The sequence below is a fragment of the Pecten maximus genome, chromosome 3 (genome assembly GCF_902652985.1).
Source record: "Pecten maximus chromosome 3, xPecMax1.1, whole genome shotgun sequence".
NCBI lineage: Eukaryota > Metazoa > Mollusca > Bivalvia > Pectinida > Pectinidae > Pecten > Pecten maximus.
In genome coordinates this window covers 9208567-9228367 of record NC_047017.1, presented here as the reverse complement: position 1 = coordinate 9228367, position 19801 = coordinate 9208567, and the positions used below count along the sequence as shown (strand labels likewise).

Sequence of the window (19801 nt, the reverse complement as noted above, 5' to 3'; positions counted from 1 at the left end):
AGTTCACATAATAACGATATAATATGGACTGTAACGTGGATGTGGAATTCGTGTAAAGTCCCTGTTACCTAGAATAACATTCGGTAAAGACAAATAGTGGGTGTCATTCTACCAAAGATCGATCTACTCATACACAGGGGTGTGAAACTGTTCTATTACAAACTTCCGCAGAAGTTGAATTGTTCTCTTTGTCAAAGTATAGAAGCGAGAATAAAAAAATCCCTTGAGAAATTAGACTTTGTGAATTTTGTCCTAATGTGGAAAGTGTAACCCACTTTTTATAACTTGTCCTATATACTGGATGGTTACAATGCACGTATATCTAATGCCAAGTTATGATAATCTAAGCCGTTTCGCTTTCTGTTACTAATCCAAAACAATGGGGTATGCATAAGGATTTGGAAAGTCAGAAGAGATGCTTTAGACTTGAGAGACACTATGAAATATTAATCATATCAGTTTTGATTTAAACATATTTTTATTGCCATAAATCAAAGCAAAAAGGATTGGGCACAAGTTATGACAATATTATTAAACCCCTTTCCCAAATAATTACAAAGGTTCAACATTTGACAAAGAGAGAGTGTGAATTCGAACAGAGACCTATATTAATTTATATATAGGTCTCTGATTCGAAATAAAAATCACTTCTGTTTACTAGGGTTAAAATTCACCAACCATCTCTTTGCCCAATTACTTAAGATTCTAAGTCTTGGTTAATGTTTGTTTCAATTATATTACAAGAGGAAAATCTAACCATAAGTGACGTATCATTAGCAAACAGACGGGAAGCTGATTGCAAAACTTCAGTGACATCAGTGTCTGAAAATGAATTTGAAATGAATACCCTTTGTTTTCTGTTCGAAAGATGATTACTTAACCATATCAGTAATTCATCTGATAAACCGTAAGATTTTAATTTAAACAAACCCTTATGTCAGACACGATCAAATGCTTTAGAAATGTAACAAAAAACTAAACAAGCGTGCTTTTTTTCATCTAGTGCTAAACAGATGTTGTGATAAATTCCAATTAGCTGGTGAACAGTTGGGTAACCTGGCATACACCCCGATTGATATATTTGTTATAGAATAGAGAGTTTTCAATTAAATAATTATGAATATATTTTAAAATGACACACTCGAAAACTTTACCTACTGTTGATAATAATGATATTGGCCTATAATTAGACGTAGAATGCCAATCACCTTTTTTAAACAATAACCGTTCTCCACATATGTGGACAAATATCAGAAGAAAGTGACAAATTAAAAATTATTTTAAGCGGCTTTGCAATTGACTGAGCAGTATATTTAAGCATATGGTGACTTATACCATCATGGCTTTACCTAATTTCAAAGTTTTTAGTATATCTATAATTGTTACCTTTGTCACCATCTTCTGTCACTACATTTCCTAGTGCTGGGTCTGTAAGTGTTGGGATAGATTGTGAACTTCCTAATGATTTCGTGAGTTTCTTAATTAATCTCCAATAGTTTGTTGAATTTGGTTTATTTTGTATAACGTCCTAATAACAGCCAGGATCATTTAAGGACGTGGAGGAAAGCCGGAGTACCCGGAAAAAAACCACCGGCCTACGGTCAGTACCTGGCAGCTGCCCTACGTAGGTTTCGAACTCCCAACCCAGAGGTGGGGGGCTAGTGATAAAGTGTCGGGAGACCTTAACCACTAGGCCACCGCGGTCCCCAATAGGTTTTAGGATCAAAGGAAGAATACTGATCAATTTGTCCGTGAACCTTTTCGTAAAAATGTTCATATCTTGTTGGACAATCTGAACTATTGCTTTGTTACATATATATATTCATATGAAATGTGATGGAGAATACCGATGTCATTATTTAGTCTCCCTAATAATAGAAATCGGATTCTACGAAATGTTCGCGGGAAAAAATCAAAAAAATTACAAGCTAATGATATGTACGGAATTCCATATATGGGTTAAACTACATTCTCAGGTTTCTCATTAGTTCCTCATTAGTTCCATGGCAACCGGAATTTTGAACATCAACGTGTGCCACAGCATATACTATTTAGGCGTGTCTGATTAAAGATTTAAAGTAACTTATTTAAAATTAATCAAAATAATCAAATAAGCATAATTAAGGGATACAGTTGTTTTAAACATGTAACCAGGGAGACCTAATTATAACCATTCAATATCTACCAGTGACTACACGAAACCTATAGCGATACATTTACACGGTTTTATTAACCTGGGGAAATATTAACCCTTGTCGTACACGAATTATGTTCACTGTTGTCCTCTACCAGAGAACTTTTCATACAAGATACAAGAAGATTTATTTAAAGTAGTATATGTTAAAAACAAAGAACATTAGCTCTGTAGAGCTATTTCTACGACTAATAAGGTTGTATAGTATTAACACACAAGTCATTTTTCATAATTCAATGTCAGAGATTTGGCAGTAGTTTTTTTATTTTCGTAGTGTCAAATGCTCCTTTGAAATCTAGAAAACATTTATATAAAACCAGGATAGTTTTCAAAACACATATACACGGGCTTTCAGCTATGGATTTCGAAGAGAAACACTTTTGAGAAGGATGTTATGAAAAAAATATGAAATTGTCCAAAGTATTTATTCAAAAATTTGTAATATAACTTCCCGAAAGTTGGACTTTGTAAACGCCACCTTAAATATCTGAAGATATAAACCATAGTTGATATGTTATCTCCTTACTGTTCCTAATGCAAATGTAAACTGTTAAATAACCTGTGATGAGGACAATCATTGTTTTTTAACATTGACTTGAGATCCTACGAAATTTTAAAGGGGCGATAACTGTAGGCCTATAGGAGAATGACACGTGCAAGTTTCTTGTGGAATATTGCTTAACTATTAGTAACCATCATTAAATTATAAATAAATCAAATGAAAGATATTTCTCCTTTCCTCCGGAGTTTAATGCCGAGAAGAAACAAGTTATGTGTTTTTCGGCATAGCCGTTTAATATTCTTTTGGTCCCGGATATGACGCGACAGGTAGCGTTACTGGTCAAGATGAAGTATGTGATTGGTCAGTGTAGCGGTAAATGCAAAAAGCAGATTTAGAGTTAAAAACGAAACAAAGTTAAGATTGAATGCAAGCTGAAGAAGTGGATGTATCTTTTCAAATGACACATTAAAAAGTATATTCCTGATTCAAATGCAGTATTATTATTATCAGAGACATATATACAGAGAGATTGGCAGCTCTCTATTTGCCCTTGTGTTTACATAGTGGCCCCTGACCTTCCCACAATCCTTTGCGGTCGCTCGGTTCAGTCTTCACTAGACGCCATATTGGAGAAAACTTGAAAACCAGACACATAATTATCGATTATTTCTATTTGAAATCATCACCAAGATCCAATTATGTGCTTTAATTTTATTAATATCAAAGTGCAGAAGTGTCATCGATATGAAATATATCACAATTTGCTGTCCAAGTGTTTGTATTTTGAGTATGAAAGTCAAGCACAACGCAGGAAAGATAGGCGGGAATCTCCAATTTTCGAAAAGTCCCTATGGGGTTTTCGAGAATACGGATAAATGACAACAATGTGCATGATAATCAAGACTATATCCCATAAGTATGATAGTTTTTGGTTAATGTGGTAACTTTTGTAGTGGCCTAAATAAAACGATGTGCTTTTTGTGTGCGTTTAAAATTGACGATGTTTTGGTCTGACGTAATGGCGGCTATTTACAAACTTGGACATGTCGAAAGGACCCAATGGATTTTAGAAAATACGGATAAATGGCAACAATGTGCATGACCAATAAGACTATATCCCATAAGTTAGATAGTTTTTGGTTAATGTGGTAACTTTTGTAGTGGCCAAAATAAAACGATGTGCTTTTTGTGTGCGTTTAAAATTGACGATGTTTTGGTCTGACGTAATGGCGGCTATTTACAAACTTGGACATGTCGAACAGGACCCAATAGATTTTAGAAAATACGGATAAATGGCAACAATGTGCATGACCAATAAGACTATATCCCATAAGTTAGATAGTTTTTGGTTAATGTGGTAACTTTTGTAGTGGCCAAAATAAAACGATGTGCTTTCTGTGTGTATTTAAAATGACGATGTTTTGGTCTGACGTAATGGCGGATTAACAAGAACATGTCGAATAAGTTCCAATACTACGATACACACATGCGCATAGCCCGATTTACCTGCGCTCGCGTGTGTTTGATAGGAGACAGGACGCTCTCGATAAGGGATATGCTTCAGTGGTCACGAATAAAGGGAGCCACTACGTGTACGGGGAAATAGCGATGTTACAAATCTCTCTGTATATATGTCTCTGTTATTATCATAAAAATTATTCAAAATGATATAATTTTGTTATCCGAGCTGAAACGCATTAGTTCGTAATTTATTTCACCAGCATGCAGTTTTACATTATAACTACAAGCATTAAAACGATGCCGTTTATCTTTTTTAAAGATATTTCTTGTTTGTTTTATTACATCACACCGGTTCCGGCCGCTTGTTGTCGAATCTCAACCCTATTGCCGCCCGCAAATATGTGTCATTCATGTTCGACCTCCCGACCAATCAGAGCGAAGATAACAAAATTTCAAACATTCGGCGGACATTTTTTCTATTTCAGCGTAGGTTAGATTGGATCAGGTTTGTGGTTGTTGATAAAATGGACGTAGAAGAGATATTTTCCATGAAATATAATGAGTTGCAGAAACGTGCAAAGTCACTTGGCATCAAAGCCAATATGAAGGTTAGTGGCAAAGCTATACAAATATAGTGGATGCTATATTATATTTATTTACGGAAGAAGTGATGCATGCAAAACAATGCCGTCTTCGGAACTGTAAACAACAAGCCCTGAAGTTCCAACCTTCTTAGGCCCTACTTCATATTACGTTATAAAATTATTTGCCCACAACTGGAATGCTGAAGCACTATCTGGGACCACGGCGCAAAGAAAAAAACCTTCTTATTTCCCTCCAGAAACCATAAATATATCATACCTCATTTCACCACATACTTTATCATGCACAGTTCTTCGCCACAGTTCTTTCCTCAAACCGTACGCGTTCGTCACTGAAACACTGCCAACATGTGTCACACGGAGTACTAGTCCTGACATCACATCACTTAAATCAGGACTCGCACACATACAGCCGTTGACATTTTGCAAAAAAAAAATAAAGAAAGTGTGTTTAATCAAACAATATTGACAGAGGGCCTCAATCAAATCTTCTATAAGCACAGCCTCAAGAGATGGAGTACACTGTTAATGTTTATGTTGATGATCAACTTTTAAAATTATGTATCATAATTTACATGTCGAGTAAAGCTGATCAGCAACATTTATGAACACAATTTTTACCGCCTATATATGTACTTAGTATGTTAGTTTTGGGTTATAAATTTTAACTTGCTGTTTCAAAATTAAGACTCAAGAGAAATAGTGACATCAGTGATGTAAAATTTCTTGTTCTTTGCCAGAATAATTGTCTTTATTGAATTGACTGCATTTTATCATTTCAGATTGACAAGTTGAGGAATACTCTTGTAGAACATTTTCTGGACAATAATGAGGCTGCAGATAAACAAAAGGTAACAGTATATATGGTGATAAGTTTATCCTAGAAGTTAAATAGTGTTTGGGAATGTTAGATTATCAATCTAATTCGGTGGAAAACAATTAGTAAATGAGAATCGGATGTAAAAGTCTATAATGAATTATTGTGATTTTCTTTCTCATGCATGTATTGATAAAGCCAGAAAAAAATATTGTAAAATAATAAAAAAATAACCATCAAAAATTAGTAAATTTGAATGTTTAACCATTAATTGGAGGGAACATGTAATTAATCCATTATGATTTTCCAACCATTACTGAATGAACAAAACAAAACAAAACAAAGCCTGATGCTGACTACATATGTGCAGTCTTACAATACAAACATTTCAACAATTTATATTACATTATGTATAGACAACAATTTTACTGGTGAAAAAAGAACCAATGTTATAATATTTATATAATGCTAGTCAGGACTTCCAGTAGATCTAGACCCTTGATTTAGATCCTTGATCTAGGCCCTCCGGGCTCTGTCCCCTACGCTACTTGTCATATATATGATCTTCATAGACCTGAGGTATGGTTCAACTTGATGAGGTGATCATGATTGGTAATGTACAAAATTAGGTCAGAGTTTTATCTTTCGCCCACAAGTTCATCATCTGTGCATTCTTGGCATATAATTTCACATCCTATCATTGCATTTTCAGCCAACAACAGAAAAGGAAGAAAATGAAGAGAAAACAATTGAGGTGAAAAATAAGAAAAAAGGTCCAGGAAGACCGGTAAGGATGTTACAGGGTCTAATTTTATAGTGTGTTATATTAACTGTTATAGTTGTGTTAAATGTCTATTTGTATGTGGCCAGGTTGAATTGTGTAGGTTTCCTCCCTGTCCGTCTGTTGTCAGTCTGTCCACTCAGTTTTCACATTGTTCTATAATGAAATAACATAAGCAGGGCCTTTTCTCACTGTTTTGGGATGGGCCTTTTTGTCTCATTTTGGGAAGAATATTGGGGAATTTTGAAAGATTTATGATTCATGAGTAAACTGCTAATTTTGCGAATTTGGTTTAAATAATGAAAAAATTTCAGTTGGGAATGCAGCCAGTTAACGACCCCATATTGCTGTGTACTATTATGTGCTGTGATATATACTGTCAAACTGGATGGAACAAAAGAACTTGTACCATTGTTTTAACTATGTTTGAAACACACCACGGTCATGATCAGTTATAGATAATTGAATTTGATATTTGGAAGTAGATTAAGATTGCAGCTGAAAAATAAATAAAATAAAAATCTACTCACTTGCCCAACTGACCAGAAATTATTTCAATGATTGCTTTACCGTGGCATTTGAATTTAAACCTTTACCATTGAGATGACATTCAAATTTGATGATTTTAGTCAGTTTTTATACGAGAAGGCTAATTTCCAAAGCCACTTGGTGTTCTGCCCCAGGTTGGTCATGCCTTCAGAAATATATTGTATATGTTTGAAAGTGTCAATAGGATGTTGAGCAATAAAGAAATTAGAAATTTAGAATATGGCTAGCATTAGTTTTCCTTTTTGTATGGTTTATATCAAACTCATTTACAAATTAGACAAATATTTTAAGTAACATCCTGTAATAAAAATATCACTGTTTTTGCAGAAAAAAGAGAAAGTTACAAAATCAGTAACCAGAAGTCCCAAACCTTCCACTCCAACTATAGTGAGGACTGTAAGACCTGGACACCTCGGATCAAAACCATCCAGTGTGTTATCTCCCTTGGTCAGGAAAAGTCTCACCGGAGCCAAAGCACACACTACACCAAAAGGAACCCCCAGGCCCTTAGGTACACCAAAAGGAACTCCCAGGCCCTTGGGTACACCAAATGGAACCCCCAGGCCCTTGGGTACACCAAAAGGAACCCCCAAACCCCTTACTCCACAGATAACTAAGGTCAAATCTGTAATGTCCAAGGTCACAACCCCTAAAGCTGCCACACCAAAAGTTCTTGGTCATTCAAAACAGATAACCAAAGTCAAGTCCACAACGCCGAAGGTTGCATCCTCTAAACCAGCCACACCAAAAGTTCTCTGTCAATCAGAACAAAAAAAGGCCACTCCACGATTGTCAACACCTAAATCTGCCATGAAGTCAGCCACACCAAACAAAGCCGAAACCCCAGCATCCCTCAAGCGCATGTCCAACCAGGTACTGCATTAAGTAATGTCAATCAATGAAGGTACATCTTATTGATATCATAGATTAAAAATCTAAAAAAATGTATGATTTGGATTCTTGATATTTCAATAATTTATCAAAATTAATCATTACAAACCATGCACGTCTAGTAGAAGTTCCTATAACTTTAATATTCATGCCCATGGCATAATATCTCTTTCAGAAGAGAACGCCACAGGAGACAAAAAGGAAGCGTAGTACATTTGAAATTGTTCCTCTTCCTGATGAGTCGGCAGAAAACCAAGGCACTACCACACGGAGAAGTACATTTGTTAAGAAAACTACAGATGAAAGGAAATCAGGGAGTCCAGGAGCAAAGGAAATGCTTGGTGCTCTCACGGAAAATATGGACAGTGCTGAGATGAAGGAAACTCTACTCTCTGCCCTTGATAAGAAAGTGCAGAAGAAAGGTGATGATATGTCATAAAAATCATTCATATAGCATTTCAATTAAAGTAAATTTTTAAGTAAGCTTGGTTAACTTCCATGTTCAGTCTCCATTACAAACTGAACTCATCATTCATCACATTTTATATTGGGATTTGTCCTGTGTGAACTACAGCTATATATCAGATGTCGGTCGCTATGACCAGTGTTTTTCACTCCGATGACTTGATAGGCTTTGCGTTTAGCTTTATTTGTTTGTTTGTGTTTAGTCCCAATGACATAATTGATAACTGTAGACATAAATATTGTTGTCTATTTTTGCCTTGTGACTTTATCATGTCAATTTTGATTTACAGTATCAGAAATGGATCCTGCAAAGAAAACTGGTATCCCCAGATTTGCAGCTTTCTTGGCAGCCAGGAAAGAGGCAAAAGAACAAAAACCTTTGACTCCAGGTAAGTGTTGATTCCGTCGTGACTCCAGGTAAGTGTTGATTCCGTCTTGACTTCAGGTAAGTGTTGATTCTGTCATGCCTCCAGGTAAGTGTTGATTCTGTCATGACTCCAGGTAAGTGTTGATTCTGTCGTGACTCCAGGTAAGTGTTGATTCTGTCGTGACTCCAGGTAAGTGTTGATTCTGTCGTGACTCCAGGTAAGTGTTGATTCTGTCAAGACTCCAGGTAAGTGTTGATTCTGTCAAGACTCCATGTAAGTGTTGATTCTGTCAAGACTCCAGGTAAGTGTTGATTCTGTCATGACTCCGGGTAAGTGTTGATTCTGTCATGACTCCGGGTAAGTGTTGATTCTGTCATGACTCCAGGTAAGTGTTGATTCTGTCAAGACTCCAGGTAAGTGTTGATTCTGTTAAGTCATTGTTGTGCTGGGATTCATCTGCTCATCCTTTACACAATCATAAGACCCATTTAATTTTGGTTATTCATTATCTAATATAAAGTAAGAAAGCTTATAGATATACAGTGAAAAACATTCATTCTTTGTTTTTATGCTTCTGAAGAATGGGGCATATTTTTTGTCATTTCCAGTAAGAAGATATATTTTAAGGGTTTGTATTAAATACCATGCACAGGATAGCAATATTCAGAAAAGTGTTTCTTTAACCAAATGTCACCTCCAAAATCCAAAAGTTCCTTCCTCTGGATATCCTGGCAGAATAAAAGGTTTGTTAGGGATTTTATCAGTACCAGAAATAAGTTTTGACTAACTGCTAGACTAACAATCGACTATACTGTATATAGTTTGAAATTGTTTTAACCCATTATCTGGAATTGTCTATAATTTTTATATAGATTTATTCTGTTAGGTAATGTTTTATAGAAAAGAATCATGTTGACAACAAGTCATGTCTGTCCGTCATCAGACTGAATTTCCTTGTTGTATACAATGTTATCACTGATATTACTGATCTTCAAACAGGAAGTAAAAACTGGACAAAAATTCACAAGAAACAGTTTGACAAAATGGATTCGATTGATGTGTACCTCAACAAAAAGAGAAAGCGTCAAGATGAATTTGCAAGCTCCGCTAAAAAAACAAAGACATTGTTAGAAGAGACGAAGGCAGCCATCACCAAGCTGAAAAGTCATAAGACGCCAACAGCATTCAAGGTTAGGATGCTATTTAATCAGGATGTTGTCAAACTAAAATATCATAGTTCAATATAGAATTACAAATGCATATACTGCCATAAGAAATTAAATATAAACTAGAAATTCACCTCTTATAATTTTTTTTAATGTTTTTAAAGATGTGTGCTTAGTTTTTGCTATAACTGGAAAATAGCTTTGATTAAAAAATGAGATTTAGATTTTTTTTTAAGTTGCAAACTTACATTACTCTAAATTAAGATTTATCAGTTTGCTTATATCTCGAAACATAAAAAATTGCTGTTTTCAGGAGATAAAAACAAAGTCAACAAAGTCAACAAAGTCATTATTTGTCACTCCTGGCTCAACTGCAGCAAAAACGAAGACACCATCAGGAGCTCCAAAAACCAAAACTCCAGTTTCTGCAGCATTGAAACCCAAAACCCCATCGACATTCAAACCAACAGTGTTCAGTACCAAGAACATGAACTTGGACTTCAACAATGCAAACACAAGAAAATCTCCACGAACTTCATCTGGACCTTTCAAGCCTACAGTCCTCTCTACCAATAACATGAACCTCAACTTCAGTAGAGTTAAGACACCGGGCACGCAATCCAAGGATACAAGCACCCGCAAGTCATATGGTAAGGGCTCTTGCTGTTAAGTTAGCATTGTCAGTAACTTCACAAGACAAAGATAAGAATTAGAATGTTTAAAAGAAATCTCGTGGTTTATCTCTACTAACTATTGTACTCTCATATTTTACAGTCACACCGTTCAAGTTCAATGCCTCTATCAACACAACCCTTGATGACAGCAAGTCCACCACCAAGAAGTTTGATCTAAAAGCAAGTCTAGCTCGCCCTATCACCTGGAAGACACACAAAGGCAAACTCAAGCCACTGGATGCTGCCTCCATGTTCTCAACCGCAAAGGGCGAACCAAAAGTCAGTGTCAAGACACCGAAGGTCGCTGGAAGGTCAGTGTCTGTAGGATGTTGAAGTGTTTATGGTTTAATATGAGACTGATATCAAGTAGTTAAATTATCTTGCAGACCTTACACTTTACAAGTTAACTACATTCAGACTTTTCTGAAAATATTTATGTCTTAGAAATTTAACCATTTATAGTCTGTTTAATTTTTTTTTTTTTTTTTTTAGATTTTTTCCATATGAAACTTCTTATTTTTTTTTATCCCCTTGATGTGGCTCAATATTGAGTAAAATATTGATGTAGGGAAAAGTTTTGCTTTGTTTCATCAATTAATTTCATACATTTTACATTTTGAATATTCTAATTTTCCAGAGAAAATCGTCGAGCAGAGGCACTGAAGAGGCGAGCCGACCATAAGTTTGACAAGCAGATGTCTCGGCGAGGGATCAATGCACAGTAGAAACTTAGTCAAGCTAAAATGATTCAGTGGTGCTTAAACTGTAATATTACCACCATAGTGTTCAATATTTAAACTGTGTGGATACTTTCCTTTTTGTGGATGGACCAATTGTATCAGGAAAAAGACAAACAGATCTTACCAAACCATTGTGTTTTTCTAATCAGAGAAGCATCTTATTATGTGAGCAGACCAGTTAGATCAGGTTTTGTAAACTATGTCACGCCAAACAAGAAAAATCGAAGTTGAGCAGCTGTAGTATGTTAATGAATTGGTCATACCAAATATAAACATATGATGCTGACATGATCTAGTACGCAACACCCTCCTGTGGGGCTGAAATGATCATGTGTACCACCTTCCTGTGGGGCTGAAATGATCATTAAGTGTACCGCCTTCCTGTGGGGCTGAAATGAACATGTGTACCACCCTCCTGTGGTGCTGAAATGATCATTATGTGTACCAGCTTCCTGTGAGGCTGAAATGATCATTAAGTGTACCGCCTTCCTGTGGGGCTGAAATGAACATGTGTACCACCCTCCTGTGGTGCTGAAATGATCATTATGTGTACCACCTTCCTTTGGGGCTGAAATGATCATAAAGGGTACCACCTTCCTGTGGGGCTGAATTGATCATGTGTACCACCTTCCTGTGGGGCTGAAATGATCATAATGGGTACCACCTTCTTGTGGGGCTGAAATGATCATAATGGGTACCACCTTCCTGTGGGGCTGAAATGGTCATAATGGGTACCACCTTCCTGTGGTGTTGAAATGATCATTGTGTACCACCATATATAATTAAAGGGCACTGTAACCATCATACCATGTACCCCCCTCATATAGAATTGAAGTGATCACACTACATACTATCATATAGTTTCACAATTCCTTTTCAGGTGTAGATTCATGTTAAAAAGCTGTCTGTCTGCCATGTCTTCTTTTCCTACTCTATTTTTGTCTTCTATTCCTACTCTTTGTCTTCCATCTGTCTTTTTTTTCCTAGTCTATCTTTATCTTCTTTTCCTAGTCTGTCTTTCCTGTTACGTTTACATGTGTCACATGAGTGTTTTGGTCAGCAGTATGTAATTGTTGTCAATTGTATGTTTTTGTTGTCCAGACTCCCTAATATATTATAATTATCAGTTTTATTTCTAAAAACATTAAATCTAGTTGCAAATTTTAACCTTATCAATATTAGAGTATTCGTGATTAATGTCCATGGGATTTTTTTTTATGATTTAATGTTATTATACTTGATTTTACTCTTTGTGTACTGTTTATGCTATAAATGTTCAATACTCCATTGTAAGTATGCGTAACTTTTCACTTATGATGGTGATTTTATATTTTTAGTTAAATAACTCTGATATCTTAAATTAACACAGGCATTGGTAATTTTAAGTATTTTTGTGTACAAGATGTGTGTAAATACAGGACTGCAATACTTTGAAACAGCAGAGGCCTGTCATATATCAGATTGATATTGATAACAATGAGAATTTTGTGGTTAATGTCTCATGATTTTTCTCTCTTGTCATTGTATCATTTTGTCATCACATTATATACATATTGTATATAGCTTCACAACATAGCTATGTTATCTTTTATCATCAAATTTTTGAAAGATTTTTTCATGTTTACTGCCAATTTTGGAGATTATCTTGACACCCAGATACATGTAATAGTTTAGTTAAGTACTGCACCAGTTCTGTCAAAATGCGGCGAGTCCTGAACTTTAACAACTAAACATTCTCTCAGTAAATATAAAACATCTGTTTTAATGTCCAATATTGTTATCATTCTAGCATTTTATGTACATTATTTTAATCAATCGTATAAAAACTTATAATTATATAAATATCTTTGTATATCATCACAGATTTACAGGAGGCATGTTTGTCATGGACGTTCCTGTTAAATCATTGTACTGGTGGTACTGTATTAGGAAAGGAATATAAAGGATTTAAGTAACAATATATTGTTTGTTTTACTGGTATACATATACACATGACTTCTACTCCGGCAGATCTGGAGGGGCAGCAATGTAAAGAGAGACCACAGTCAGAGAGCTGAGAACATATAACTTTGTAACCCAGTTATAGATAATTACTAGTACATTAGGGCTATTGCATTAATATATCAAGAGGACTCCAAAAATAAGATTTTTAGGCACGATGTGTGCTGGAGAAAATGTGATTTATTAATTGGTACTTTTTGAATTATTGGAGTCGGGTAATTATATAAATTACTTGATTGTGGTTTCTGTTTGACAAAGCTGGAGTCCTGCCGTGGGGTAGATATTTTACTGGAATAGCCCTTACCTGACCAAGTTATGGTCTCCACATATAAAATAACTTACCTGGTAGGGACTGGTCAAAGACTATAGAAAACACATGAAACATTTCTTTGTTTATTATAATAATAGATATTCTGGCATTTAATGTACAGTAATTTATACACTAGAATATACATATATACAGGCTATATATAGTTATGTACACTGACAATGTTGTTGAGATTAGGTTGTTGAAATGTTCAGACTTGGACGGTTTATAGAAAGATTCGGTAAGAAATGAACCATTATGCAAAATTAATGTTTGTGTAGAGGAATGAATTGTACAATACAACATAATACACTTACGGCTGTGTAAATCTCTCATACTTGCAATTGCCTTCCATACCATCTCGAAAACAATTTTTCCTGTAAAATGTTACCAAAATTATAATGTATAATCATATTGAATTATGAAGAACCTGTGCCAACAGTGAGAAAATCAGGAGGTATTTAAACATTAAATTAGCAAAATCACACACAACCCTGTACCTAGAATTGAATTAAATCTTAACATCATGATAAACCTTACTAGGTAAATTATGTAACTCAAACAGGCATGTATATAATGGCAAGTTTGCATAAGTTCAACAGTAACAGGACATGTATGTTGGAGAGAAACATTGTGTAGTAAATGTAAACAAATACAGTAAAACCAAGTTGATCTGGATTCAAGAAAGTTTGGTGCACTTCTGACAATCAGTTCTGGATTTCCAACAATCCTGGAAACTTTGTTGCTTCCAAGAACCTGCTGTCTCCGAAATGTCCTACGTACACTTCCAAAGCTCCATACAGTCCTAAGAAGCAACAGATGCTTCTAAGGTTCTATTGCCTGTGAAATGTCCAAAACCATAAGTATAGGATTCATCCAGACCAAACAGGTTTCACTGTTACAAAAAATATCACAGATAAATTGATGCTGAAACTAAAATAATAAATAGACAAAGCACTGCTGGCCTCAACGTCGAGTTAACACAAAGCACAAAACACAGACAAACGATACATATCCTTTGTTGAGATTCTGTCAACACCTAAAATTAGAATTAGAATTTCAACATCTTACAAACATAATGCATGGTCAATCACATGATGATAGTATTGGTGCTCCACATTTTTATACAGCTACTTTTTGAGTTTTACACATCATTCAATGAGCATTACAGACACATGTAAGGTTTTTTTTCCATGATTCATAATGACATATAGGAAATCACTTCAGGAGATGTAATATTGCAACAGTGTCAAAGATATGAATAATGCCTTTCATACACAAGCTGTTAAGTCTTACTAACACGATCTCAGCCATTCGAGTATAACTAAGGGGAAATTATAGCAATCCTACAAATTATCTGATGAATATTCAACCATCAGTCATGAATATTCAACCATCTGACTCGATATTCAAACACTAAAGTGAATTCTCTGAAAGGGAAATATACTTGTCCTTGAATTAGGTCAGATTATAGTTTACCCAACTTCAATCATTCAATCTTAAATATGCAATCACATTCTCAACCATAAATACACTTCGAGCAGAATAAGACCATTTCTACAAGTAATACTTACTATATCTATTCTGTAATAAGCCAGGCCATATATTATATTACTTGTGACTCGAAGTAAGGGTTGGATTATTGCTGGACAATGAAACAGAATTAATTTTGTTTGTATTTTAGTGAACTGCTAATTTTTGTGCGGGCTTATTTCCAGACAGGCACTTAAATAGTACTTGAGCAAATACATGTACTTAAGTGTCTTTATCATGTACAATGTCTATATTTGATTATAACTCTTAAATATTTTCTTCTTACAGTTATTAAATTAAAACTACAACCATTAATTACTGTATAAATATTAATCTACTTCATCTCAGCTTAACAACTGTACTACAACTTCTACTTAAAAATAACAGACCCACTAATTATAACACGAGTAATTAATTAATAATTACCCTGCATACCTAAAGATCACTATGAATATATGGTGTCTTATTGCCAAGTTTATGCTAAGAATTCATTATATAAGCTACAATAAATGTACTCTATGGACCCACATGAAAATTTCTGTCAAAGTTATAAAGCCGTTAATATATGTATAAAGAACTGAACGCACATCAATGGCTAATCACATGTAGAGTTCAGAGTAATGTATGCTGGCCATATCATAACATACATCACTGAAGTTTTAATTAGTTTGAGGTCTTACATTCGGTTCTCGACATGAATGACAACTTGAACTCATATTCAATATATTGATCAGAAAAAAAAGGAAGAAAAAAATCTTAAACAAGAGAATAACGCTATCACTCAAATTGGAATGCCCTCACGTACAGATAACATTGGTTCAGACATTCTGATGAACAGTTACCAATGATATAAAGATCTAGACTTACAAACAAATCGGAGAATTCTACTATCACAGTCCGTCATACATGTTACCATACAAACTAACATATCTTCTATCATAAATATCAAACACATTTTAACAATGTGAATTCAAAAATGGTTCATGAACACTCAGAACTGGTTCTGAAACATTTTGTGGAATGTGTTTTGTTCTTTAACTTGGATACATCAAAGGTGATAGGAGATTTGCTTGTGTATTCTACACGGCTTTGATGGGAGATCTGACCTGGAACTGACAGAGTATCCTACACCGCTTTGATGGGAGATCTGGCCTGGAACTGACCGAGTATCCTACACAGCTTTGATGGGAGATCTGGCCCAGAATTAGTTGAGAGTATCCTACACCGCTTTGATGGGAGATCTGGCCTAGAATTAGTTGAGAGTATCCTACACAGCTTTGATGGGAGATCTGGCCTAGAATTAGTTGAGAGTATCCTACACAGCTTTGATGGGAGAGCTGGCCTGGAATTGACTGAGTGTATCCTACACAGCTTTGATGGGAGAGCTGGCCTGGAACTGACCGAGTATCCTACACAGCTTTGATGAGAGATCTGGCCCAGAATTGGTTGAGTGTATCCTACACGGCTTTGATGGGAGAGCTGGCCTGGAATTGACCGAGTGTATCCTACACAGCTTTGATGGGAGAGCTGGCCTGGAATTGACTGAGTGTATACTGGTTCTTCAGGTCGATCTCCTCCTGTAAGATTAGACTTCTCTGTTGTAGTGAGTTCACCTGGGACTTCAGTGAGTCTATAGTGTCCTCCAGTTCCTGTAAACAAAGTTATAAATACATGTATTACTGTAAATCTGACGACGATAACTTCCTGTAAACAAAACAAGAGGCCCAGAGGGCCTGTATCGCTCACCTGGTTTCATGAGATATGAAACAAGAACTATGCTTAAGTATATTTGCCACTGGTATTGCTATGTCAATATATATCATATGCATTTTATATGGTTACATAAACATTGTTTTTATTGTAATTCTAAAAATGTCAATTTAGCCAAATTGATCCCTTTTGGCCCCGCCCCTCAGCCCCCCGGGGGTCAGCCCCACCAATTGTACAATTTTGAATCCCTACCCCAAGGGGATGCTACCAAGCGAATATGAGCGATATATATATATCCATTGCTTAGTTTCAGAGAAGAAGTTGTTTATATCAATTTAGGCAAATTGACCCCTTCTGGCCCACCCCTCAGCCCTCAGGGGGGTCAGCCCTATCATTTGTACAATTTTGAATCCCTACCCCAAGGGGATATTACCAGTCAAATATGTGAGATATCCATTGCTTAGTTTCAGAGGAGACGTCGTTTATATCAATCTAGCCAAACTGGCCCTTTTTGGCCCTGCCCCTAAGACACCCAGGGGGTTAGCCCCACCATTTGTACAATTTTGAATTCCTACCCCAAGTAGGTGCTACAAGGCAAATACGTGAGATATCCATTGCTCAGTTTCAGAGGAGAAGTTGTTTATATCAATTTAGCCAAATTGACACTGTTTGGCCCCGCCCCTCAGCGCCCCGGGGGGTCAGCCCCACCATTTGTACAATTTTGAATCCCCACCACATAGTGATGCTACCAGGAAAATAAGAGCGATATCCAATGCTCGGTTTCAGAGAAGAAGTCGTTTATATCAATATAGCCCGATTGACCATATTTGGCCCCGTCCCAGAGGCCCCCAGGGGGTCAGCCCCACCATTTGTACAATTTTGAATCCCCACCACATAGTGATGCTACCAGGAAAATATGAGCGATATCCAATGCTCGGTTTCAGAGAAGAAGTCGTTTATATCAATATAGCCCGATTGACCTCATTTGGCCCCGCCCCAGAGGCCCCCAGGGGGTCCGCCCCACCATTTGTACAATTTTGAATCCCCACCACATAGTGATGCTACCAAGCAAATATGAGCGATATCCATTGCTCGGTTTCAGAGAAGAAGTCATTTATATCAAAATAGCTAAATTGACCCCTTTTGGCCCCGCCCTAGAGGCGCCCAGGGGGTCAGCCCCATCATTTGTACAATTTTGAGTCCCCTACCCATAGGGATGCTTCTGACCAAATTTGGTGAAATTCCGATCAGCGGTTATGAAGAAGAAGTCAAATAAGTCAATTGTTGACGGACGGACGACGGACGACACGGTATGGCATAAGCTCACCTTGGTCCTTCGGACCAGGTGAGCTAATAATAAATACTACTGTAAATCTGACATCATAACTTCCTGTAAACATTAACAAGACCATAATCAATATAGTCAATAACAGTCCCTCCCTTGATATAAGTCAAACAACCCACATGGTGAACACCTGTCCCAAGTATGAAGTTGTGTATGATATTGATATTGAACCCAAACAAAGTTTGAACACGGATGGAAAGACGACACAATTGTCTAGTCCCCACCTCCGGTTCTCGGTGGAGGACTAATATTTCCAAGTTCTTACATACCATTTTATCACATAAATATACTATCTCACAGCAGCTCATAAAATACCATCTATTGGCTATTGTGCATTTTAGCTACCAGCCATTTACAGTCAGATCTGCAATTCAGTACTAACGGTTGGCACACAATATTTCGGTCAGAACTTCCGTATCATGAGCTCATTTACAGCCTAGTCGACTAAAACAAAACACAGTAAAAGTATATTATTGAATTATATACATTGTCTATGCCAGGACTTGAACTAGTGATCCTCCAGGCACGTAGCCCTGTATCCTACCACTAGTCTACTGTACATCACTGTACTTCTGCTGCCAAGGTTACATACTGTTAGTATGGAAATACATGTTGTACAAATATATAATACACTGGATACCTAAATCCCTGTACACACCTGTCTCACAGAGAGGGACATCATTCCTCTCATCTTCTCCTCGTAAGCAAGCTTCAACTGGGTCATCTGTTGGAGAAGAAAGATATTTGTACAGATAAATTTTCATTATATATTTCTAAGCTTGATATACAGGTTGGTAATCGAATGCCCACAAGTAGTCCTGAATGAGAATTTTCATAAGTTCGACACTTTCTTTCAATACACTGATTTGTTTCTGGCACTATACAGCATTCTAATGGGTGCCTACTAATTGATAGTGTAAACATTTCCAGTAATATTTATTTCGTTTTTGATAGTGTAAAACATTTCCATTAATGTTTATTTCTTTTTTTTTTTTAATAAGTAAATATTGGTTTAGGATTATTTTATATCCACAACAAGGTTACTTATGGATGGTTTAACAGGAACTGAGACTGTAATTCAGCAGTAGAAGAAGTATAATTATGTAATGAATTAGCTGATAGACATTTTAACAAAGACAACTTTAGAAAACTATACATATGAACTGTACAATAAAACAAAACAGTACACATTTGGTGTGTATTAAGGAAGTATCCAATCAATGTTCACCTTTTCTTCAAAGTCTGACTCCTGTTGGTCCAGTCGACGTTCCAGAGTCCTGACACGGTTCTGCTGGGCTTCCACTTCCTTCTGAAGGCTCTGTAACACACACACAAAGTACATCAAAGTACTGAAGTCACTGTAACACACACACTAAGTACATCAAAGTACCGAAGACTCTGTAACACACACAAAGTACATCAAAGTACTGAAGACTCTGTAACACACACAAAGTACATCAAAGTACTGAAGACACAAAGTGGCATGTTTTATCATGTCAAAATAACCATGCTGGCCTCAATGGAAGCCTGCATGGGTCTTAAACTGAATTGAATTCGGAGTGGCAGTGTATAGAGAAAATCAACAGAGATGAACAGGTTGGCACATACTTTTCCACATCCAATGGGGAAACTGATACCAGACATTTTCAAAACAATAAAGTCCAACTAACACAGATTTATACAGTGCATATACCG

General features: G+C 36.2%; 2 protein-coding genes across 7 annotated transcripts in view; one reads left to right on the top strand and one right to left on the bottom strand.

Moving 5' to 3' along the window:
* Positions 1–4589: 4589 nt before the first annotated feature.
* Positions 4590–13168, top strand: LOC117323118 (nucleolar and spindle-associated protein 1-like). Of its 2 annotated transcripts, XM_033878137.1 has the most exons (11): positions 4590–4765; positions 5542–5610; positions 6289–6363; positions 7234–7644; positions 7684–7779; positions 7973–8219; positions 8553–8651; positions 9630–9820; positions 10110–10446; positions 10571–10781; positions 11108–13168. In XM_033878137.1, the coding sequence occupies exons 1-11, from the start codon at positions 4682–4684 to the stop codon at positions 11193–11195; spliced, it is 1908 nt and encodes a 635-aa protein (XP_033734028.1). In that variant the 5' UTR covers positions 4590–4681; the 3' UTR covers positions 11196–13168. The 2 variants fall into 2 exon arrangements, with proteins under 2 accessions (XP_033734028.1, XP_033734027.1); XM_033878136.1 differs by having other exon boundaries at positions 7234–7779.
* Positions 13169–13591: 423 nt separating this feature from the next.
* The window catches only part of LOC117323117 (centrosomal protein of 112 kDa-like), a 46995-nt gene continuing 40785 nt past the window's right edge, over positions 13592–19801 (bottom strand). For 3 of the 5 annotated variants that reach the window (XM_033878130.1, XM_033878135.1, XM_033878134.1), the window contains 3 exons: positions 19335–19424; positions 18765–18830; positions 13592–16700 (listed from right to left, as the gene is read on the bottom strand). In XM_033878130.1, the coding sequence (XP_033734021.1) occupies positions 16557–16700; positions 18765–18830; positions 19335–19424 (300 nt within the window). In that variant the 3' untranslated portion in view covers positions 13592–16556. The remainder of the gene's footprint in view (positions 16701–18764; positions 18831–19334; positions 19425–19801) is intronic. The other 2 variants (XM_033878133.1, XM_033878132.1) reach the window with 2 other exon arrangements.